This window comes from Dendropsophus ebraccatus, chromosome 2 (assembly GCF_027789765.1).
Source record: "Dendropsophus ebraccatus isolate aDenEbr1 chromosome 2, aDenEbr1.pat, whole genome shotgun sequence".
Lineage (NCBI taxonomy): Eukaryota > Metazoa > Chordata > Amphibia > Anura > Hylidae > Dendropsophus > Dendropsophus ebraccatus.
In genome coordinates, this window is record NC_091455.1 from 89,700,687 (window position 1) to 89,726,775 (window position 26,089).

General features: G+C 44.7%; 1 protein-coding gene across 1 annotated transcript; it reads right to left on the minus strand.

Moving 5' to 3' along the window:
• Positions 1 to 955: 955 nt before the first annotated feature.
• On the minus strand, positions 956 to 14,404 carry E2F3 (E2F transcription factor 3). Its single transcript, XM_069960157.1, has 7 exons — positions 13,779 to 14,404; positions 10,340 to 10,451; positions 9,296 to 9,515; positions 6,592 to 6,750; positions 5,823 to 5,937; positions 3,482 to 3,617; positions 956 to 3,340 (listed from the first exon to the last, which is right to left on the minus strand). The coding sequence occupies exons 1-7, from the start codon at positions 14,067 to 14,069 to the stop codon at positions 3,084 to 3,086; spliced, it is 1,290 nt and encodes a 429-aa protein (XP_069816258.1). The 5' UTR covers positions 14,070 to 14,404; the 3' UTR covers positions 956 to 3,083.
• Between the last annotated feature and the right edge of the window lie 11,685 nt (positions 14,405 to 26,089).

Sequence of the window (26,089 nt, forward strand, 5' to 3'; positions counted from 1 at the left end):
ATGGCTGCTTTCCACCACTACTTAGATCATGTGCAGTATTACAATTCTGCTCCATTCAGTTTAATGGAAACAGGCTCAAATACCACACACTGGTAGGCAAGAGTTTCTGGAAGTGGACAGCTTGGGTTTCCTTATCCTGGATAACCCCACCACACGCTACTCAAGAGACCGAGGAGGATCTTCCTACAGGCTTGGTGAGAGTCACCTCTCAATAGACAGCTCTGACTACAAATGTCAACCGGCTGATCGTTTCTTTAGGAATAGCAATTTGTGGCCAACAGCTGATGTAATGTATGAACTTTACTTTCTTTACACATACATCTCCACAATCCCCGTTGTCTTCCTGTCTTCTCCCCGCAGCCACAGATGCAACTTGAGAGCCATTCTCTGTGAGCTGCTGCTCAGAACAAGCTGCTCAGCCAATCACTTGTCAGGAATGCCATGGACAGTAATTGGGCTGTGGGGGGGGGGGGGGGGGCTGCACAGACATCTCTAACAATCTCCATGCAGACCTTGCTGTAAACGAGCACAGATCTAGCAGCTACACACTTATTTACTATAGTGATGAGGCCTTACAAGCAGCTCAGGGGGAAGAACCCAACGCTGACTCTTCAGCAGCCAGACATTAAGCTATTTTCTGTGTTACGAAAAGTGAATAACTTAAGCAGATAAAACATTCTACCTCTTCCTGTGCAAGCATAAAATTACTGAGGCTACTACAAGCACAAAACTACCATTGAGAAAACCTGGAGCCTTAAAGAGGTAGGGACATCACAACAGAGGACAATGGTGAAATGGTGCTGTGTGACCTGTTTTTTGCTACTCAGTTTGTCATGAACATGTTTTCACCTAAACAGCTGTTGTATCAGACATTGTCATCACACACAATATACAAATTAGAAAAAACAAACATTTATTGGTTACTTTACAAAAATGAATGTAAAGAACATAATAGCTACATTACAGGACATCCTGTAAGCGATCTATTTACAAATAGCATTAAAAAATTTTTTGTTTTTACATTATTTTACAATCTATTCATCTAAAACCACAGCGCTCAAGTTTCTCCATAAAATTTACTTTAGTGAATTGTTCCTGCCCATGCAGAAAGACCAAATGTCTACATCAAGTCACACAACCCCCCTCCCCCCCAAAAAAAATAAATCCCATGAAATACAAAAAAAAAAAAAAAAAAACACAAACTCACATTTTCTGCTCCACAAAGACCATAATGTTAAATAATTTTAATTTAAGTTTGACCCAAATAAAATACAAAAATATCTTAAATTCCCCTAATAGCAGTTTCCCAGGTCTTCAGTCTATGACTGGACATATAATGTATGAGAATCAAAATGGCGCACATACCAGACACACACGTGTAACACTGTTCACATTGTACTAGTTCATATGTTCCCAAATGTTTAATTTAAAAATTTACCAATTACATTTGTGAAACCCGATAGCAGCTTTAATGGCACCCAATTGCACGATAAAAAGATCTTACCAGCACAATGGTGCATTCACTGTCAGTACCTCCAAAAGGATAGCTATTGTATGCTTTGATGCTACAAACAAGATAACTTGGGCCGTTCACATATAAGCATTATATTGTAGACAACTTAAAGCCTGACTGATTCGAACAGGTGCTCATTTGATACAGAAACACAAATCTATTAAAATTCAATGCACACCAAACTTGGGGATTGTCTTAAGACAAATCTCCTTTCACATACCCGATGAAGGAATATAAACACAAGGGGAAGAGCCATGGTCAGGACATCTTTTAGCTATATAGAACCATTACCAGTCCAGCCAATCGTAGCAGAGCATGCATTGCATGATCAGCTGTTCACAACAATCGCAGTGACGTAATATTCTCCCTGCAGAGGCAAGCACATAGCCTGCAGCACCTGATCAAGGGCCTGGGCTTTGTTACCCCTTCTTGATTAGTCGATCAAGAGGACAACTTAATTTAAAGAGGGGTTAAATATATAGAAGACACCTATTAGAGATAAACCAGACAAACGAAAAAAAAACTGTCCTCAGTGCATAATGTGATCTACACATCTGTACCTTTGACAAGCCTTTGGCACATTTATCTCCACCAGTTCATAAGCTTGCAAAATGTAATAAATTTGATGACTACGAACAAAAAGAAGCCAGGTACAAGATTCAGAAGTGAATGCACCACTAACCTTGTGAAAAAGCTGCATACATATTTTAGGTCACCTGATTAAAGCATATTTGTAGCAAGAGAATTCAGCAGCTCTGAAATGCTCTAGGTATTTAAAAAAAAAAAAAAAAAAAAAAAAAAAAAAAAAAAGGATCGCGCCACTACAGCTGGTCCCTAGGGAACCACTATTGTGTAAACAGCTTAATATGCCCATGATATATGGAAAGATTGGTCACACCATGATATACAGAACACAAAACACTTGTAATGGACATCAGAACTTAACTTTAGTTAACAAAAACGTTCAAAACAAGGAATTACGATGTTTCCTTCTTACACACAATGCATTAAATAGGCACTTTAAACCCCAGGTAAGCAAGTACTGTAGGATATAGTGAGCCAGGGCACCATGAATGGATACACCATGTATACCTTCCAATACAATGTATCTGTACATGTAACATGCAAGGTTCTCTTAAGACTTCTTTGGGCTCTTGTACTTCTTGAGTGTGAGGTGGCCTTATATTTAAAGGAAAAACAAAATGCACACAGCATATGCAAAACAGTTCATATTTATTGTGGAGTTTCTCCACATAGGCTGGGGAGAACGAAACAGGAAGGCACAGACTGACCTCACCAGACCAAGTATTGAGATATACTGTGAAAGCTAAACTTGTTTGTTTGTGCCTTCAGCAACCCCGGAGCATCATCCTAGCCTTGTTAATTTGCATAGGCTCAAGTATATTTCATCAAATAACTGCACTTTCTGCAGCCGTTGCTGCACAGATTAATACATGCCTTTTAAAAGGGACAGGCAAATAGGGTGTCAAGTAGGGGATGCCAGTAAGTAACTCAGATTCCAATCGCATTCCATGTAAAACAATCCATGGTGGTAAGACTGTAAAATAGATCAACTGCACATGAAGTCCTCTAGAGATGGCAATTTCTCTAATTCATAGGCATCAAATAGATCACTGATGCCCTCCTCTTCTCCGAGGCTCAGCAAATAATCCTCATGAATTAGAGGAGGAAGCAAGTTCACAAAAGGACTATCAAGATTCAAAGGTATTTGATCCTCTGTTTGCTGTAGTAGGTTCGTTGGAGATGTTAGGGGAGAAATTGCTTCCACTTTACAGTTTACATTTTCTATGTTAGGGGACAGAAATTCTGCAGGGAAAAAAAAAAAAAACAGATGGGTTAAGAAGTTAGATTTGAACATCAGCGAAGTAAACATCTCTAAATGCCAGAGTTCACACACATCCCCCTCCCAAGTGCATACAATAAATGATTGCCAGTGTCTCAGTTTACCTTTGGAATTTGGCTTTGGAAGATTCCCATTCTGATCAGGATTACTTTGTTTAACTGGACTACTGGATTCACTTTCTTCAGGGCACAAGTAAACTTCAATAGCTCCTTGAGTGCTGGATAAGTGTATCTGTAAACTCTGCAAATAAAAAAAAAATATATATTAAAGTCAGTTCACACTGGTGTCACGGCTTCTCTGTTGAAAGGGGTATTCCCATTTGGACATTTATGGCATTGCCAATGGATGTGCCAAAATATGTATGACAGATGCAGGTCCCACACCTATCTAAGTCGGATGGGTGGGGGAGGACCCCTCTAACAAACATTCATGGCAGAATAGGCCATAAGGGCCACTTAGCGGAGAGCAGCGGCTGCATAGGAGCTCTCTCCCATTGAGATATGACACACTGAGGCAGCCGTAGTTCCGCCGTGGAATAACGCCTACTTTACTTAGTGTGAACATACCTTAAAGAGGGGGGGGGGGAAATAACCCTTTAACACAAGCCATTCTGTACAACACAATTCAGTTTAAACACACACACACATCCTCCTATCCAATTACTTGTACTGCTAAAACAAACAGAATAAAGCAAAAAACTTAGTTATACAAAAAAAAAACATAACACTGAATCAGATAAATGTCTTACATGGGGCAATACTAATGTCTGCCAACACAGGATCTACTGAGCATCCCTATCAGGGTTTAACTCCACTGCTGACTGCTTTATCCTATTAATGTTTCTGTTCCAGTAAATATGAGCTCAGTAAAGACCCTGCAACTTAATGAATCTATTACAGTGATGTTTATAGCAACCATGTGCCAGGCTGCCTGTTTACTATTGTTCCTTGTATTATATGTTTTTAACAAGACATGGCACCCTTAGTTCAACCTACTCAAGAAAAAGGGGCTCAACTGCAATATCAGATACTGCACATGGACAGGAGTTGTTGTTTCTGAAAGAAATCTATGTAATCTTATACAGCCTCTTAAACTAAAATTGTCTGCATCCTTAAAGGGTTAGAGTTTTTACTTCTAGAAGCTACAAGTTAATTTTCATATCTACAGACCTATGTGGATTTTTTTTGCAGGACCAATTATACTTTGTAATGACATTTTTACCATAACATGTACTGTGGGCTTAGAAAAAAAAATTGCAACTTTTAAGAGCTTTTGTTTTAGGGAGTGCACATTAATGGTGCGTTCACACCTACAGGATCTGCAGCTGATTTTCTGCAGCAGATTTCATTTAAATAACTGAACACAGCATCAAATCTGCTGCAGATCCTGTAGGTGTGAACGCACCCTAAAGGAATAATGACATTAAACAAACTATATAACTTGTTTTATTTTACAATTTTTTGGCTTTATTTTATTTTAATAAGAGTATGCCAGACTTTTTTTGCCAATACATTGTTTTAATAAAGTTCTAATACTTTGTAATAACATGCTTAGAACAAATGTATAAAATAGATATTTTTTTCCTTTCTGTATATACTTCTGTTGAGCTGCAGCAATAAGGGGTGACGGACACCTCTGCTGCCACCAATGCTTGTGCTAAGCCCTATAGTTCCCAGACCTCTGCTCTGGCAGGAGTTGAAAAATATGTACCGACTCCAGCTTTAATATAAATAAATTTTATATATATATAAAATTTAATTTGTTTACATTTAATAAATGTTTCTCATTAACATATTTTATGCTCTATCACTCTAATACCCAGATTTATTAAAACTAGAAAACACTTTCCCTCATACATTTAGTTTCCTCCATACATCAGTAACAAAGTGCTGGCCCTATTAGATGGGGGGGGGGGGTGTTTGGAAAAAAAAATGTTTTTGAGCTAGAAAAGTCCATTGTGTGTGGTGGTGGGGCTGTGCTGTTCTCTTCCTGGATGATTGTATATGAGCAGCATTTAATAATATGAAGATATCCTGTGTAATATAGATGAGAAGAAGCCATTAGTGGAGCAGTAAATGCTGTCCACATTGTGGTGTTCTCTATTTGGGGAAGATTGTGTGTTTTTCTTCAGTGTGCTATGGCTGCAGCAGGGTGTGTGCATGCGTGCAATGGCTGCAGCACACTGCGTGTGTTTGAGAAAGAAAAGAAATATATATCACTCATACATATATGCGTGTATGTATGGAACCTGGACTGTTGAGCTATATTTGACACAGGTTTCACTAGAGGCACTGCTTTGAGCAGCCATATACAGATACTCCATGCCATAAATTAATTTATTCTTACGGAAGTATGAAAATTGTCTCTTGTCTAAACCCACCTCTAGACCCCGAAAGACCATGCAGATAATGAAAACTCTGCATAAGAAGCTAGAACTACACATACCTCAACTGGGTCAGGCACTTCAAGTCTAGTCTCCGGAGGAGCTCTCACAACAATAACAGTTTGATCCTTAAGGCCACTGATTTTTCGTATATCTTGATAAGTTACATATGCCAACGTGAATAGAGTTAAGGATGTAAACAAAACTCGCCCGTAACAACCAGGCCGTTAAAAACGGACATTGTAGCTCCCATTAAGATAAACACAATAAGGTGCAGGTAGATTAGTGTAGCTGCAGTTTGTAAACTCCTCCCTTCATACTGAAGAGCTCTGATTGAAAACCATTGCATGATCCCATGAAAAAACCTATGAGGCCCTGTTCACATAACAAATGGAAACTTTGCATGGCTTACAGGTTGGGTGCACATGCTTAAAGGCTCCAGACCCTTGAACAAACGTCTATCCTTTTAGTATGTCACTATATCATTCTTTCAGCAGAAAATGAAACTGCAGTATATATAACAATCTGAGCTCATCATCATCAAATCCTACTGTATGCCTACAGAGTTCTATGCATCGCAGCCTTTCAACAGAGGTAACTGTCGCGAGTACTGCCTCCTGATTTATACCTCTACCATGGGGCTTTAACGGTAACATGAACAGAGCCCAAGGTGGAAGGCTTTACACAAACATGAACAATTTCAGGAGTTTATGAAAGCCAGCACATAGAAAGTACCATCAAGACAAGACAAAAGCTTTATGCCTCAAGCCCAGTCCAGTCTCTTTAAACATTGTCACTGTTGCTAATGCTTCATAGTTTTGTAAAGGATATCTTTGGTTCTCTGAATCTTCAGTTAAGAGTTTTAGATCCAAGGTGCAGCTTTGTATCAAATCATCTAGCTTCTTCTCTTCTTGACTGAGCTCTGAGAGTTCCTTGGACAGCCCTTGACATCGTGCCATATTACATCCATCGTCAGGAAGAGTACATCCCCTAGGTTAATTAAAGAAAAAAAAACAAAAACATAATTTGATATTTGAAATTTAGTATAGCTATGTATGCCATGAAAATGTAAACTTCAACTTTAGTCACTTCAGTGCCACTATTACTGTTACAAAGACCGCATAAAAATACACTGACTTTAAGTGGTATTCTTGACACCTAACATACTTCCAAGGGGCTATTCCTGTGAAACCAAACTTATTTATAAAATGGGAAAAGGGGGTTGATCCAAACTTATTAGGGGATGGGATTTTTTTTTTTAATAAACTTTTTTTTCCTACATACATTAGAAGTCCCCTGGTGGACTTCTATATACACAGCACTGATCTCCCATTGAGATAAATGCTGTGTATATAATAAGAGCACTAATCCATTAGATCAGTGCTCCAATTACTCTGGTCTGCTGCAGACCAGATACAGATTGCAGAGCCGGGATCAGCGTCATTCTGACGCAGAGTCCCGATCCAACCAGTACAACGAATCCCACCTCTGCCATTGCATGACTGCGTTGGGGGATCCGGCCACTAGACACAGGAAGAGGGGCTATGCAGGGCATTTAAATGCAGCTGTCATGTGTGACAACTGCATTTAACTGCCCTAAATAGCGGGTGCAGTGTGAAGGTTCAGAGCGGGGGTCACACTGGTACATCCTTCTGCGGGAAGGGGGTTGAACTCTGTAGTGTATGCTACAGGTATACCTTTGCACTGTTCTGCTTTGTCTTGCTCACCAATAATCTGAGAATTAACAGACTTGTTAACAGACTTGTCAGCAGCTTTTTGTTGACTGAAGTAAAAGCAGTGTACAGGGCCTCTTAGGGTCCCCATACCAGGGCTGTGGAGTCAGAGTCTGAGCTAGCGTGGGCTGGAGTCGGAAAAAAATGTACCAACTCCAGCTTTAAACTTGTAAAATTCATATCAAAATTCAATTCTACATTTTTTTAAGTTTTGCTCATGAATATACATTATGAGCAGCATTCTAATAGGACACTGGCCCTATTACATAAGGGTGGTCATGGAAAAGTTGTCGGTCACTATTTGGCAGTTTGTTTCTGAGCTGGAACAGTCCATTGTGTGGGGGGAGATCTGTGCTGTTCTCTTCCTGGACGCCTGTATATGAGCAGCAGTGTAATATGAAGATATCCTGTGTAATATAGAGGAGGATGAGGAGAAGACGACATAAGTAGTGTAGCAGTAACCTCTGTCCTCAGTGTGGTGTTTTCTCTCTGGGAGAATATTGTGTATTTTTCTTCAGTGTTCAATGGCTGCAGCTGTGTGTGTGTGTGCGTGCTATGGCTGCAGTAGGCTGTGTGTATGTGTGCTATGGCTGCAACAAGCTGTGTGTGTGTATGTGCGTGCTATTGCGTGCCCCCACAGTGACCTTCTATATCACTGTGTGACCTCTATATCACTATGTGTGACCCCTCTCTATATCACTATGGATGACCTATATCACAGGGATCTGGCATTGTTAGCAGTGTTTCTTTGCGTATGGTGAATAATTAGTCAGAAACATAGATTGTCAGCAGGAAAAGATCACCTGCTCCATCTAGTCTAGTTGTGAGTAGTTCAGGACATGGAGGCTGGAGACTGGCTGGCATCCACTGCACACGCAGGAGAAGCTGCTTTATATGTTTCCTTATTCCCTCAGAAGTTGTCCCAAGACCATGTAGTACATTAGGGAGAAGCTGCTGAGCCAGTGTGATAAATTACTCCCCTGGTATATGACTTGCCATTTATGAAGGAGCAGGAGTCTGAGTCGGGAGTCAGAGTCGGTCCTGATAAAATTCAGGAGTCAAAGTTGGAGTCGGAGCTGCGGCTTACCGACTCCACAGCCCTGCCCCATACACCATTTACTCTAGTCGTACCTGCCGCTCGTGGGTCTCTCCATTCGCCAACAGAATGTCTATAAAAATGGGTGAGATGAAAATCTCTGCTCAACCCCTTTGTTCCTAGAGCGATAACCCACACTGACTACAGGTTTACTTTCCTCTCCCCACAGAGAACAAAGGAGCGCACTGCAAAGTTGGACCGTCCTATGTTTGGGGAGGATGGGGAAAGGATGTCAGTTGTTGAAGGTGTATGGCCACCTTAACCAGGAGATATATGTCCCTGCAGCAGAGACAGCTTTTTATGCAGATATGGAGATAACACCTACTGGGAGTTCCCCCTGGCTGCAAATACCCAGCAATGTTGGGCCTGTTAATCTTTGGGTGCTTACTAGCAGCAATAAGCACGTTTGTTAGGAGAGAAGAGGCTCAACGTTGCCAGGTATTTGCAGCCTAGGATAAAGAGCGAATCTTTGCTCTTCAGCTGTTGCAAAACCAATTCCTATCATGTCTGGACTGCCAAAGATATGGCTTTGGCTGCCCAGGTATGATGGGAACTATAATTTTGGAGTGTCAAGCCTAGAAGAAACCCTACTGTACTATGCCTTTAGTCAGCAAAAAGCTATTCCTGAACATTGCCCCCTGCAGTAAAGACAAAATGTAAGCAATCGTGACTATGTTTTTGGGATTTAGACAAGTTTTATACTTACATCCACTGAATGTTGTTTTTGGATTTCTTTTTAATGAGATGAATGCCTTCCAATACATTGGTGATATCATAGATTCTTCTTTTTTGAACCTTGAGGACTTCAGCAGCTCTATTTAAGTCTACAACACCATCAGAGGATTGACTAAGCAGCTGAATGAACTTCTTAGTCAAAAGACCAAGTGAAGTGTCATATCGTGTTTTTTCTAGTGGAGATTTTGGAGCTAGAGCCAAAAATGAAAGGAGGAAAAAAAAATTTAGGACATTTCCAATAAATGAAAATAAATTAACACCACTTTCTCAAGCCAGTCAGCCAACAGTGACCAGTACAAAAACATCTCTGCTCAACTGGTCTAGGGCTTCTTTAACCTTCTGCAGCTACGCACTCCACTAAACAGTCAATCGTTGGCTGTGTGCAACTGGACGCTTTTCCCTGGACTTCAACTGCAGCTTTACAAAGGCTAAACAGAAACAGACTTTCATTTTCAAATTAAAGGGGTAGTGCGGTGTAAAAAAATTTTTTCACTAAATAACACACATTACAAAAGTTATACAACATTGTAATGTGTGTTATTTAAGCATATGACCCCCTTCCCCATGCCCCCCGACCGTGGACCTGAAAGTATACTCACAAAATCACTGTCAACCCTGGCCACCATCTTGGGACGATCACATCATCTTCAGGAGGCCGACCTGACTTCTCCAGCCCTTCCTTATGCCCACCTCCCTCCAGTACGTCATCAGCTGCTTAGCACCAGACGTCTTCTGTTAAGCTCAGCCAATCGCGAGGGCTGGAGCAGTCAGGCCGGCCTCCTGACGTGGTCATCCCAAGATGGCGTCAGGGGTCAACAGTGATTCCGGGTCCACGGCTGGGGGGCATTCACTTAACACATTACAATGTTGTATAACTTTGTAATGTGTGTTATTTAGTGAATGTTATACACCACACTAGCCCTTTACCTACCCCCCCCCCCCCCCCCCCCCCCCCCCCCACACACACACACACACAGGATTTCATTCAGAGAGCAATCCTTTTAATGAAACCCACTTTTTGGACTGTCCGGACACAGCACAGCAGCTCTTCCCTTGCCTTTTGGAGTCTTCAATCCTTCAGAGATATACTGTTGACTTCCATCCCCAAGTTCTAATCGTCGCTTTGCCTGAAACAAACAATATAGCAACTTAAGTTAACGTGTAGCAAGTTACGTGTAGTCACAGCCCATGCCTGAAAATTAGATGGGTTTTCCAGGGAACCCTATTTGAGAAAAAATGGTTTATGGACTGCTTGCATAGCACAAATCAAAACCACCTATATTTTAGTTATATTTCCTTGAAGGACTTTGAAAAATTAAGACTAAACGGGGTATTCCCACCTGCCTTATCCAAAACATTGATCACCCATGGTAAGTGCCAGCATAACATTTCTCTGGTATCCTGAAGTATGCCTGCATCTGCAATGTAGGATCTTGAGGTGGCCATCACTAAACTCAGAGCTTGCAACACAGACGACATTTTAATACAAGGACAAAATATTCTGTAGTTAGTAAATTGCTTCATTTTTATGCAGATTCCAAAGACTGTGCACAACGCTGCAGCACTGTTTACTGCCCAGATCCCATGTTCCACCCTCATGCTATGACAAGTATGAACAGTTGGCTCAGAGTGGGCGCAGCCTGTCTGCATTGAAACTTCACAATATGGAGACTAACTCACTGAAGCATTTACAAACCTTAACCCTTCATGATGACTAGGCAAACAGGGAGGGGGCTTTCGAATTTTTCAGGCATTTTATAGCTCACATTGACATAGTACTGCTTATCTGAGGACCAAGTGACAAACTGAGTTAATGGTAAGGCCATCATGGCACCAACATTAGTCACCAATCTCAGGGGAACTACAGGTAATAATACACCAGTAGCTATTGTGAACAGATAGTCAACACCTGGATAAGAATGACATGCAATGCACCAATAATAGCTTTATGACCTAGCGGATGAAAGGCTGGCATACACCAAAAAGCCTGTAAGCAATTATGCCAAGGACCCCAAATACAAAACCAAGCACTCGAAGGATGAGTGACTTATGAGCCATCATGTTTATTTTGACCACAAAACCTAGTCACACTACGATACCCCTAGTGAAGCTTAAGAGTCATTTGCAGCTGCCAACTAAAGAGCCACATGTGCAAATTTCTCATGCTGTCACAAAGCCACCATAGTCCAGGTCCACACAATACAGATCTTTTCTGCTTAATATAGCCCTGAAAAAGGACTGCTCATGTTTTCATCCTGTCCATGTCAATGGGTTTAATGCATAGGACGCTTCAGAAGAATGGGTTTTATAAGGCCTTATACTGACATTTACTGTAGATTTCTGGTACACCTCTACACTTTGACCTATACTAGGGCTGTTAACCATTTCCCAAGGTTATGCTGACCAACATTATCAAAAAAGAATTATGGCCCTATTCCACAGGTCATCATAGAGGAGCAAACGAGTGCTGTCAGTGCTCATTTGCTCCTCGTTCCCCGCGCGCGGGGGGGGGGGGGGGTCTGCCCGGGTGATCGCTGATCGTTCGGGCAGCCCATAGGATATAGCAGCGTCTGCTGCTGATGCTCCTATTCAATAGAGCGACAGCAGCAGATCGCTGCTATATCAGTCGCTTGTTTTTCAACATGTTCTAGACTGTTCTAGATGTACCATGTGGTCACAGCTCTGCATGCAAGTGTTCTGCCAGCATGATGCTATAGGTGGTACAGCTGTATATAGTCCCCTATCTCTTGGAAGGCAAACCATGCCCAGATGCTGTGTGATAGTAAATAGATGTCATCTCAAATAGCTTATTCTGGCAGACCTGATCCTTCCACACATTATATGTATGGACATTTAATTTGACAGGCGCTACATAACCCCCTGAAGGAGCCAGAGCTCCAAATTTACTGGAGCAAGAAGTGCGCCAGAAGTGGATCCTGCTAGAAGTAGAACATCCTCCTTTACATTTCCCCTCCCAGTTGGATCCACTTCTGCCTTTGGCTCACAGGGTCTACAACGTATCTGCAATGTGTGTTTTTAGCCCAAGGCTCTATAAAGTCTATGGATTTCCCAAATAGAAAAACAGGTCACTTAGATTTAGATTACATGCCATGGAACAGTCCTATACAACGGGGCTAAACCGTATCCGGGCAAAGTTATAAACTGCATAGAAATTTATCCATGAAATGTTACTTTGTGCACATGCAGATCTCACATTTCATGTTGGATAAGTTGGTGCCATATAAGCCAAGGCATAGACTGCCGCTGAATATATTAGGACGCAGATTTGCAGTGGATTCCATTGCAGAATACAGAGCCCTATATACACTGTACCTACAGCCCTGAGTGGTCAGGGGGCACTGTGAGAAGTACATGGTGGGCCAACTTGGCAGGCATTAGCCTAAGAGACACATGAAGACCACAAGTATCGCTTCTCAAGCCCTTGGTAGTCAGTTCAGGCAAGAGCTGCCATTTTTACTGTAGTAATAGTTCCCTGCACTAGTTGCTTACCTTTCAATGAACAACCTTCCATGTGATGGCCCAGACCAGCCAGAGGAGGAGCCACTACTACAGGAAGTGGTGGCCTCTCCGCTCACAGTGACCTAACCCCTGACCTAATGCTCCAACACTGACAAAACACATGCAGACCATAGGACTAGAGTATGTGGCCTAGGCCTCACACACAATATGGGGGATTGTAAGAGATGTTATTGGGCCTAGCCCTGTATTGCATCCCTGTAGTCAACACTGCACCCCTGTACTGCTGTAGCCCTGCAGTGCTGACTCCCCTGTATCCCTGCACCGCACCCCTGTATCCCTGCAGCCCTGTATCTCTGCAGTGCTGACACCCCGAGGCCACCATCACTAGCTGACACCCCGAGGCCACCATCACTAGCTGACCTGCAACCACATTCAACTAAACCCATTCAGAGCTAGACAGAGGTGACTGCTGTGGCGGACACCTCCAGGGTCTCGGCCATCTTACATGACCAGTTATAAAGCTCCCATCTGGGAGGCAGCTGAGCAGGCTGCAGGCCTAGGATACACAGGTCACACAAGCCATGGAAACTGCAAAGCAATCTGGGGGGTGATGGGGGATGGGCACTACCTAACTGCCCCCCAGGTGCACACCCTCCTGCTCACACAGTGCTGTACACAAGCCTGGGATATAATGGGAGCAGCTAGCTGCCTGTTCACACTGCGCTCCCCCACCTCCTCCTCCCATAGTGACAGATGCATAAACAGGCGGCAGCACACAGGTGACCTCTCCCCTGCCCCCTCCATCCGGGGCGGGAGCCTGCCCACCTAGCGCCCCCTGGAGGAGGCCGTAGCGCACGGTGCCCCCCACACCTGGCCACCCCCGAGTGCCCCGGGCCCACACCCCGCCCGGCTATATATAGCGCCCTATGTGACGCTGCAGGGATGGGGGTCGCGGCGGCGGCTGCTGCTATTACCGGAGGGCGCCCCAGGGTAGGCTGCAGTAGGCCGGCTCTGGCGGCGGGTCCGTGCGGGGTAGAGTAGATGAAGCTGGCGGCCGCTGCCGGGTGCTGCTCGGAGGCGCAGAGTCCGTGCTGGGGCTGCTGGTGCACCGGGCCGGGGGAGGACAGGATGTGCAGGTATCCGCCAGCTCCTGCACCGAGCACCCCGCCGGCCCCGAACCCCCCCGTGAAGCCGGAGCTCTTGTCGGCGCCCTGCAGCCCGGGGAGCAGCAGCTTGTCGTGCCCGGGGTGGATTGCTTTCCTCATGGTTCGCAGCAGCCTCCACCTCCTCCGTGCGCGCCGCTCTTTTCCCGGGTACACCCGCTCTTCTCCGTCTGACCCCCGTAATCCGCTCGGCCCGGCCCGCACCCTGGAAATAGTCGGGGCTATGGTTAGAGCGGGTCCACCCGGTGCACGGGATGAGCTCGTCTGGGGGTTATCGAGCACCGGGAGAGGCCGATGGAGGCGGATTGTGCGGCTATGTGCGATAGGGCCCCGGCTCCGACCTCCCTGCCACCGCCGCGGCTGAAAAATGGCTCCAGGAAGCTGACAATGAATGAAGGGATGCGGTTTACGCGCGAAGGTCCTCCCGCGAAACTCAGATTTCCCGCCGTCTTTTTCAAACTGGATTTACATATCCCCTCCCCCTACGTAATTCGCTTCTGTGATTGGACGAGTGGACGTTCGCGTTCTGCACGCAGCGTCCCCACGGCTTCCGGCTGCAATTCCGGCTGTCACTGTCCATCGCGCGTGATTGGTTTGTTGCGCCTGAGCGTAGGTCAGGGGGCGGGGCCTCACAGAGGTCCTTATAAACATTGCTGTTTTTTTTTTTTAACGAATTGATTATTGAACTGTACCGTACTGTACTGGGGTGGCTGAAGCTCTCAGTAAGTGCTGTATCTTCATAAGCATGGAAGCTCCCGATGAAAATCATCGGGACTATGGATACAAAGCTGGCATAGGATCGTAAGAAGGGCCACTTAGGGCAGCGTTACATGGGCAGATCATGGGGCAAACGGACCTTCCCAGGAGCCCTCATTGCAGCCCTGTGTAAGGCAGCATTCACGCAATGCAATGCTGTACTGTCATTTTAGTAAATACACTGCAGCACCGCCACAACAGGACTCCAACCGAAATGCAATGTGATGAATTGTACCTTGTGAGGGCATAGCAAACAGGCGCTGATCAGAGCTTCGCATTCCTTACTGCAGCCCGTCAACCTGTGTAAAAGGGCTTCTAGGGCTCATCTACATTTTTAATAATTTTTTGTAGTAAAGAAAAAAAACCCCACAATGAATCCCTGCCACCCGTAAAGTGCTGTAAGATGGCCACCAGGGTTAGATTGTACATGTTACCAATATGGATACAAAGACTTGTAGAGTAAATAAGCGTGCACTTAAGTAAGCTGTCCCAAAGAGAATGGTATCCTTGGACTGTATACAAGGAAAGGGGCGCACCTAGTACCCCACACCTTGTCAAATTTTTTGGATGCCCTCTGTTCTTATACACAAACTTCTCATAGGGGACAACAGCATTAACCACTTTTTTCATTTAGAAATCGTAGGAGGGTGGGGGTCCATCTACCTTAGAGCAACCGCTTCCCTAGCTAGGAATAATACCTCTAAGGAAGATGGTGTGTCCACGGCCCCTCCGAGAGAACACCACATAGGCATACAAGGGGCTCTAGGGGCACAGTTCTAGACATCATTACAGTTAGGATATCAGTGACCTCCCACCAAAAGGAGGCGACATAAGAGCAGTGCCAGATATCTGCTCTGATATATACATGAGTGGACAATGTCCCCAATAATACCTAGATATACTTAGTGGCTAAAACCTAACTTTTATTGATAATATAAAATATAACAATTGTATATTATCAATAACAGTTCAGTTCTAGCCATAGTTAAGTTTTATCCCGGCATTATTGGGAAAATTGTCCACACACGTATATGTTAAAACTTTGTGTGCCTTCCGGATAGGTTCAGAGCTATTGTATCCTGAGATAACATTTGTGGCAGTAGGGATTCTACCCATGTAAAACAACCTGATGGGTGTTAGGTAGCTATGATGAATTATGTACAATTGTGTCAACTTGTGGTTTACTGCTGGTGAAACTAAAGTGTGTGAACTGAAAATCTCCTTCCAATACTTCTCAGTCATAGATGGGATATGTGCTTTCCAATAAGCTCTGGCCGGTAGGGGGGGGGGGGTGATATTTGTCTTGAGTGGGAGCAGATGGATGTATAGAGCAGACACTAGGCCTCTAAGACCCTGGGACCTTAAAACACCAATGAAGGGGGAAATTCAAGGTGGGCAATTAAAGGTTAGGGAACAGAGCCGTATTAACAGCTGCTGTTGCCCTGGGCACTAAACCTGAAGACGCCCCATCTTCACTCACCAATTAGCATCATGATTTTCTAGTTTCTAAATAGCTCCAGGTGTCACATTTAACACTGCCACACCAGAACCCCTACGTAAATCAAACTCCTCCTGTAATTGGGTAAAGGACTTAAGCACATCCTGTGCAAATAGATCTTCAAGCCCAGTAAGGGCCCTATTCCACTGGACGATTATCGTTCGCATGATCGTTAACGATAAACGATCCAAACGACCGCCATTGCGAACGACCTGAAATTGTTCACCCATTTACATGGAACTATAATCGTTACTTATGATCATTCTTGCGGGCGTCTTGTCGCTATTGCGTTCGTCACTACTGCAAACGACCGAACGACGTCTTATTCAATGCGAATGATTTGCGAACGAGCAACTATAAAAATAGGTCCAGGTCTTATTAAACGATCAACGATTTCTCGTTCGGTCGTTAATCGTTAACTGCTATTCAACCGAACGATTATCGCTTAGATTCGAACGACTTAACAATAATGATAATCGTCCCGTGGAATAGGGCCCTAACTCATTGTGCCTTCTAAGAACTGGGGTGAAAGTCCTTAGACAAATGTGGCAAGCCCGAGTTATCCCATAAGGATAGGTCATCTGTGATACCCCTAAAATTGTGTATTTCCCTAGTAGCCGCCCACACTTGGCACGCTAATTTATTGATAGGTAGTAGATTTTTGTTTAGGCGTGGGAGCCTTTCAAGTAGTGACCTTATTGAGGATAGTCCCAGATAGTGAGCAAGGTAATACAGGGGTCTGACAAAATCCATGGCCCCAGGATTCCCAGTTGTCCAGCTAGATAGTATAGGCGAATGTTTGGTAGGGCATATCCTGCCTCTTCTTTTAGTCACTGGGGATTGGTCAATTTTAATTTGTACCTGGAGCTCCCCCAAATAAATGAGGGAAGCAGTGATGCAATATCTTTAAAAAAAAGATCCTCTCCAGCAGCCACAGCCCGCACAGCTCTGGGAGTCGGGTCATGACATCACCATTTTATCCAGGAAGGCAAGTCTTGATGCAGTAGTAAGTACAGGGAAAAAAAAATGACTGGTGCCAATCCTGGGGTTTAAGGGGCATGAATGCTGATTTGTCCCAGTTGACTCTGAGACCAGAAAAAAATTGTTAATTTGGGCAATTAACTGGAGCAAGTTTTTTTAGGGTCTGACATAAATAAGATCAAGTCATCGGCGTATAAGCCAATCCTGTCTTTCCTCTCTCCAACAGACATTCCTGCAGCCAGAGGATCCTGCCATAGGAGGAGCGCCAGGGTCTCCACCGCCATCACCAAAAGCAGTGGGGAATGGGGGCAGTCCTAATGCTTGGTGAAAACTTGGTAGTCTGAATTGAGGAGGGATACGGGCCTATAAGACCCACATTCCTCTAGGTTTTTATTCGGTTTAGGCATGACCACGATGGTCACATCATACATTGTTGCAGGCAAACAACCCCTCTCAAAGGATTCCTTAAAAGTATCTCTCAACGGGCCCTCCGGTAGTCCTCTCCAGAGACCATAAGTGTTCTGATGAACTATGTGAGTCAATAAGTTGCCAGATTGGTTGCCATGCTTGAAATACAATTGTTTTTTTAAATAAAAAAAATCCTATTTATTTTTTAATTTAACTAGTCCATGTATTTTCTCCCTAAATTCAGCCATTGGGTCCTGTTGAGATCAGTAGGATTTTGGACATATACAGCCTCCGGCTCTGTTCTTTTGCCAGCCAGCTCCCTTTCCCTGAGTGTAGTGTCCCCCCTCTTTATAAAGGAAATGGTGGACCTAAGACATCCTCTTAGGTAGGTCTTTTGGGTATCCCACAGTTACAAAGGATAATCATACTCTCAGTGGGATATTAAGAACTCTCCCACCTGATCTGGTATGCTTTCTATAGGACCAGTTATTTAAAGCCAGAAGGGATGTATTTTAGACCTTCTCTGAGTTGTCAGGGGGGCTAAAGGCACTGTAAAGACCACTGAGGAGTGATCAGATATAGCTCTCACTTCATAAGAGACCTCTAACACATTGGGGTATAGAATTTGATTGTTATAGACAATATCTTTATGGGAAAGAGTTCCCTGTCTCAGAGTATCACGAATATGCTCGCCTAGATGGGTTGCAGACACTGAATACATCCAGCCAACCCACTTAATCAGTTTCAGTTTGTGATTTAATAGACAAAACAGTGTGAAACTGTCCCTGAATATTCTGAGGGGCGAGTGGACCACCATGACGATCTATAACAGGGTCAGGGGCCATATTGAAATCACGGAAATAAATACAGCGTGCTCCCGGGTAGCCGACAGTGAAGGTAACTTGAGGGGGTGGATGAAGACAATAACGTTGACCTCCCCAGCTCCAGTGCTGGCGCCCACATTCAGGGCCATATTTACCACTAGGCACCCGTGGTCCAGTGCCTAGGGCAGCACCTTTCAGGGGGCAGCACCAGGGAGCAGGGGGAAGGAAACAACTTTTTTGTTTGTATTTTTAGTCTCCTACCTCCCATTCAGACTTGCCAGTAAATCTGTTGTCTTTTAAAGAGGGGGACGGAATTATGGAGGTATTGGTCACATCTGGTGTGGCGGTGTTATCCAGTCACAGTGTGATGGTATTGGTCAGGTCTGGTATGGCGGTGTTATTTAGTCACAGTGTGTCGATACTGGTCAGATCTGGTATGGCGGTATTGTTCAGGTCTGGTATGGCAGTGTTATTCAGTCACAGTATGGCAGTATTGGTCAGGTCTGGTATGGCGGTGTTAAACCCCGCTCCCATTTCTTCTTCAGTAGTCATGTGCTGTTACCAGGATTATTGGCCATACTCCTATTGGTTACCGCATGAGGGTCTGGTTTCGGCTGCATGTGGTGCAAAGCTGTGCTGTGATTAGTTGTTATAGGTAACTAAGCCAATTTTGCTTAGATTTTTAGTCACTAGCCATTTAATAACTAATATTACTTTAACTACAGGCCTTCACTTTTGCACCATACTTTTTAAATCAACTTGTAATGTAAGGGACACTTGAAAAAATACCATATTGTGCTGCTATGTCACAACTACTGATGTTAGTGAACATGGTCACACTGCAACCCCCGTTACCATGATGTAATAAACCCACTAGATTTCTTCACAATCACTATCAGTTACATTTGCAGTGTCAGAAACATAACAATCATGTCACACAGCCAAACCTTGTCATGTGGCCCTAGCTTTATTGTCAACTAATTTTAAAGCGAATGTATCACAAGATTGAGGCTGGGTTCACACTACGTTTTTGCAATCCATTTTTGTAAATTTGTGTGCATCTGTTTTAAACAGTTTTTTTCAATGACTTACATTATAAAAAAAAAAGATCCGTTTTTTTTTAATAATTGAAGTCAATGGAAAAATGGATCAAAACGGATGCACACAAATGCAAATGCAAATTGCAAAAAACGGATTAAAAAAAACGGATTGCAAAAATGTAGTGTAAACCCATCCTAACTAAATTCTAGCATTGCTGTCTATTCCTCATAAACTTCCCGGTTCCAGAGATCTCCTCTGGTTTGTATATAAGCAAATGTGCTAGTTTGGTGTCTAGAGGCGGGCCTATTGCACTGACATCGCCTCCCCTTACCTTCATTCTGACCTAATAAAATAAAAATGCACAAGATGACTTACATCACATACTATAGTGAAACAATACATACCAGACCATGACAACCACAGTCAGGAATATACACTGGAATACAAGATCGTAACATGCATCCAATGTTTCAAGAAGCTTAAAGTAAAATAAAAGTGGTATGCAGTACTATCACTCAGAAATATCAAGGTGTTAACTGGAATCCACAGTGAACAGGTGTTTGGTCACAGCCTTATGGGTATGAATATTGTATTGCATATTGCATTAAAAATAATGGGGCAATTACAGTGCCTTCATACTACCATCTATATAGTAATGTATAGTTCACCTATATGTGTAGTTTTCACATATTTGTAGTGGGGGTGAGAAATTACAATATAAAGGGTCTACTCACCCTCTCACAGGAGGTCTGATAAAGAACATATCTGGTGTACAGAGGTCAGAAGCAAAACAAGGTCAGAGAGGTCAATCAGGGAAGACCTGAACTGCATTATTGGGGTACAGATCCATATCATATTCCAGAAATTAGCCTTCAATTCATGACACTGAGGACATGGTGGTCCCTGTCCTATACCGCCTAATGCGAGTGAGATATGTTTGGTAGACAGCATAAGGTGCCTACCTGTTATTTATGTAGGGGGATATAGAGGTGCGATTTTAATTAGAGATAAGCGAGTACTAAAATGCTCAAGTGCTCATTATTCGAGTCAAATTTTTCCTGATACTCGAGTGCTCATTTTGAATGACGAACCCCATTGAAGTCAATGGGGGACTCAAGCATTTTTTGCAGGGGACCAAAGCTCTGCACAGGGAAGGTTGCCTAAAAACCTGGAAACCTCAGAAAATGATGGAAACAACACAGAAATGGACAGGAAACACCAGGGGCAGCATGCACAGATGCTGCCTAATCGCACCATTACACCAAATTCTGGGTAACAGCCTGGTGGTGACCCTCAAGACAATTTTGGGCGACAGTGTAGTGGCTAGCCTCTAAAAAATCGTGGTTGAGAGCCTGGAGGTGACCCTCAGAAACCATTGGTTAGAAAAAGCATGAAGGTGCACCCCTGAATGACAGTCTGTGACTGAGATTGCAGGTGAACCCCCTAGAATTGTAGTCTGGCACACCTTAGTGGTGAACCCCTAAATTACATAGTTTGACTGAGATTGCAGTTTACAGCATGGTGGTGAACCCCAGAGTGCCTTGGTTAGACTGAAATAGCAGCTAAACCACCCAAAAATTCAGCCTGACACGGCATGGCGGTGATAACATAGTGACTAGAGATGAGCGAACCTCGAGCATGCTCGAGTCCATCCGAACCTGTTAGTTCGGCATTTGATTAGCGGTGGCTGCTGAAGTTGGATAAAGCCCTAATGCTATATTGAAAACATGGATATAGTCATTGGCTGTATCCATGTTTCCCAGACAACCTTAGAGCTTTATCCAACTTCAGCAGCCACCGCTAATCAAATGCCAAATGATTGGGTTTGGATGGACTCAAGCATGCTCGAGGTTCGCTCATCTCTAATAGTGACCAAGTTAGATGAGGTAGGTGAACCACCCAAAAATTCATCCAGACACAGCATGGCGGTGACAACAGAGTGACCAAGTTAGATGAGGTAGCAGCTGAACCACCCATAAATTTAGCCTGACACAGTATGGCGGTGACAACAGAGTGACCAAGTTAGATGAGGTAGCAGCTGAACCACCCAAATATTTAGCCTGACACAGCATGGCGGTGACAACAAAGTGACCAAGTTAGATGAGGTAGCAGATGAACCACCCAAAAATTCATCCAGACACAGCATGGCGGTGACAACAGAGTGACCAAGTTAGATGAGGTAGTAGCTGAACCACCCAAAGATTTAGCCTGACACAGCATGGCGGTGACAACAGAGTGACCAAGTTAGATGAGGTAGCAGCTGAACCACCTAAAAATTTAGCCTTACACAGCATGGCAGTGACAACAGAGTAACCAATGAGATTGCAGTCAAAAGGCTGTAGTTGACCCTCCTAAAAAATTGTTTTTAAGTGTCTATAGTTGACCCTCCTAAAAAATTGATTGGAGAGAGGGCCTGTAGGTGGTCCTCCATAAACATTGTTTGGAGAGAGTTAGTTGGCCCTCTGAAAAATTTCCGGTTGGCTCAGCGTTTGTGTAAGAAGAGATGGAGGAGGAGGAAAGGATACATGAAGAATCTTCATGTTGAGCTACTTTCTCCGGTGGAGTTGAATTCCGGTGAAATACAGGCTTTGCTCATTTTAATAAATGTCAGCCTGTCAGCGCTGTCAGTTGACAGGTGGGTATGCTTATCAGTGATGATGCCACCAGCTGCACTGAAGACCCGCTCTGACAACACGCTGGCGGCAGGGCAGGCCAGCACCTCCAAGGCGTACCGCCAGTTCGGGCCATGTGTCCAGCTTTTCAACCCAGTAGTTGTATGGAGCAGAGTGATCACGCAGGACGTTGGTATAGTCAGCTAGGCAATCCCTCACCATCTTCCTGAACAGCTTCCCCTACTCTGTCTAGACTGGGGACGGGTGACATAGTCTTGCTGGGGTGCCATAAAACTGGCAAAGGCCTTGGAGAGTGTTTCCCTGCCAGTGCTTGACAAGCTGCCTGCTCCCCTCCTCTCCCCCGCTAGTTGTCTCACAGAACTACGTTCTTTGTCGCTAACGGTGTCAGATGGGTAGGATAGTTTCAGCTTGTGCACCAGGGCCTGTTAATATTGATTCACTCTCATAGGGTATGTGCACACTGAGCAATTCTCGAGGAATTGTAGCTGAAAGTTTTCAGGCAGAATTCAAGCAGAATTTAAGCCCCCCATTGACTTCTATAGGATTCCTCTAGCAGATCTACAGCAGAAAATTCTGCTCGGAAATTCTGCAGTGTGAACAACAGAGCAGAAAACCCATTGAACACAATGGGACTTTGCTCTGTACATATTTTACGGGAGGAATTTCAAGCTGAATTTCAAGCTGAATTTCAAGCTGAATTCCTCGCCTTTTCCTCAGTGTGCACATACCCCCAGGGTATGTGCACACTGAGGAAAAGGCGAGGAATTCAGCTTGAAATTCCTCCCGTAAAATATGTACAGAGCAAAGTCCCATTGTGTTCAATGGGTTTTCTGCTCTGTTGTTCACACTGCAGAATTTCCGAGCAGAATTTTCTGCTGTAGATCTGCTAGAGGAATCCTATAGAAGTCAATGGGGGGCTTAAATTCTGCTTGAATTCTGCCTGAAAACTTTCAGCTACAATTCCTCGAGAATTGCTCAGTGTGCACATACCCATAGGGTATATGCACACTGTGCAATTCTCAAGGAATTGTAGCTTAAAGATTTCTGCTTGAAATTCCTCGCCAGTTCTGCTCTGGCAGAATAGGAGCTGAATTTGAGCAGAATTTAAGCGGAAATCAAGCGCAATGCAAGCGGATTTCAAGCAGAATTTCAAGTCCCATTGACCTCTATAGGATACTTCTAGCGGAATCAGCCCAAAGAATTGACATGTCAATTCTTTGGGCGGAAATGCGGGTTCCGCACGGAATTCCAGATGGAAATTTACTCTGTGTGCAGAGGCAGTCGGAAATGCCATTGTTCTATATGGAAAGGAGCAATGTTGCATTACACGGGCGGAATTCCGTGCGGATTTCACCCGCTTTTTGCGGCGGAATTCGGGTGGTATTCTGCAAGAATTGCTCAGTGTGCAAATATCTATACTTCTTTCCCCTGCAGGAATGAGAGTGGAAAAGTTCTGCTTGTACTGGGGGTCCAGGAGGGTGAACACCCAGTAATCGCTGTTGGCAAAATGTTTTTAAGGCGAGGGTCACGGGAAAGGCAGCCTAACCTAAATTCATCCATGTGCGCCAGAGTCCCAAGCAAGAATTCCCTCTTCTCAATAGGCTGACTCTCCATTTCCTCCTCCTCCAACTCCTCTTCAGCCCATACACGCTCAACAGATAAGAAGGAATGAGCAAAGGTACCCTCTTCAGTCTTGCCAACAGTTCCCTCCTCCTTCTCCTACCCCTCCTCCCATACGCGCTGAGAAACAGACCTGAGGGTGGTCTGGCTATCCAGCAACATATCTTCTTCCTCCATCTCCTGTGACAAGTGCAAAGCCTCTGACTTCATGCTGAGCAGTGAGTTTTTCAGCAAAGCAGTGTGATGGTGACGCTAATAATAGCGGCATCACCACTGACCATCTGTGTTGACTCCTCAAAGGGACTTAACACCTGACATAAATCAGACATCCACGTCCACTCCTTATTGTAGACTTGAGGAAGCTGATTAACCTGACTACCAGTTCGCGTGGAAGTTGTCATCTGGCAGTCTACAATCGCTCTGCGGTGCTGGTAAACCCTGGCTAACATGTGTAATGTGGAATTGCATCGCATGGGCACAAAGTGCAACCGTCGGTGAGCTGGCAGTTGTAAGCGCCGTTGCAATGCCCTGAGGGTGGCAGCATCTGTGGTTGACTTGGGGAAATGCGTACAGATGCGTCGCACCTGGGTGAGCAAATCAGACAAATTGGGGTAGGTCTTAAGGAACCGCTGAACCACAAGATTGAACACGTGGGCCAGGCATTGAACATGTTTGAGTCTGCTGAGTTGCAGAGCTGCCATCAGGTTATGCCCGTTGTCACACACAAAAATGCCTGGTTTGAGGTTCAGCGGCGCGAGCCAAAGATTGGTCTGCACCGTGATGCCCTGTAACAGCTTTTGGGTAGTGTGCCTCTTATCACCTAAGCTCAGCAGTTTCAGCCTGTTGGCGCTTACCCACGGCAGTGCTGCTGCGCCTAGAGCTACTGACTGAAGGGGCTGTGCTCACGGATGGTAATTGAGAGGAGGAGGAGGGGTTGGAGGAAGTGGCATAATAAGCCTTAGAAACAGTGACCAAGGTAGGCCTCGCAATCCTCAATGTGGGCAGCACATGAGCGGACCCAGGGTCAGACTCGGTCCCGGCCTCCACCAAGTAAACCCAATGTGCCGTCAAGGAGATATAGTGTCCCTGTCTGCCAGCAATTGTCCACGTGTCCGTGGTTAGGTGAACCTTCTCACTAACCACATTGGTCAGGGCACTCGACTAGTTTTACCCAAACACGGGATTCATCAGGAGAAGGGCATAAGTGTATGACTATACTAAATATAAAACAATACTGACGTTGATATGGTTATAGGAGCAGTGTGGTTTTAATAAGCACAACAGTTATATATACCACTTCTTAGTTGAAAGCCATTAAAAGTTACGTTTTATCTAGTGGAAGGTCCTACCTGATGTGATTTGGGCTTCTGGCCCTTCTGTTTGTGTAAATTAGCCTATAAGGCAGCATCAACAGTTTTGAGATGTGGATGTTTAGGGCTTGTGCATGGGGGTGGGTGGAAGTGTACTTGCACTTGCATTTAAAGGTCTGATGCAAAGACGCTGAACGCTGCACTGGGACACATTGGTGGAGGATTGTGGGGGTAAGGGGTGGTTGTAGGGCAGGAGGCCCTGGTGCCTGGGTCCTGGGCGGGGGGTTGACTCGCAGAGCCAGCATGACACAGGGGAAGGAGCAGTGGTGTGAACTGCAGGAGGTGAACGGCCTTGGTTCCACTGAGTCGGGTGGTTAGCACTCATATGCCTGCGCATGCAGGTAGTGGTTAGGCTAGTAGTGGTGGCTCCCCTGCTGATCCTGGCGTGGCAAAGGTTGCACACCACAGTCCGTCGGTCATCCTTACTTTCTTTAAAGAACCTCCAGACTTGCAAACATCTAGGCCTTGGCATGGGAGCTTCACTCCGTGAAACAGTTGCTGATGTACTTGCCCTGGTCCTGCTTCTCCCTCTGGCCACCCCACTGCCTCTTCCAACCTTTTCTGGTGCTGCACCTGCCTTCCCCTCAGAAGCACTGTCTTGACTAGGCTTACCAACTCAGCTCGGGTCAGTCACCTCATCATCCACCAGCTCTTTCTCCGATTCCTCACTCTTCTCCCCCCTTCGGACTTACTGCCCTGACAACTGTGTCTCAACATCATCATCTGACACCTCTTGACACAGTACTTGCAAGTCCCCACTCTAATCACCCACAGATCGTGAAAGTTTGATATTTTGGGCATAGGGACAGAGCAACTGCTCAGGTTGCTGCTGAGCAGTGGTTTGTGACTCTGGGCAGGGTCCTGAAAAGAGTTCCTGGGAGTATGTCGGATCTGAATGCCTAATTTCCATGGAGGAGCCAGGCGGGGGGGGGGGAGGAGGTTGAGCTGGAGGAGCCAGAGGTCCACTCCCTTGGCTAGCATGGGTGGAGGA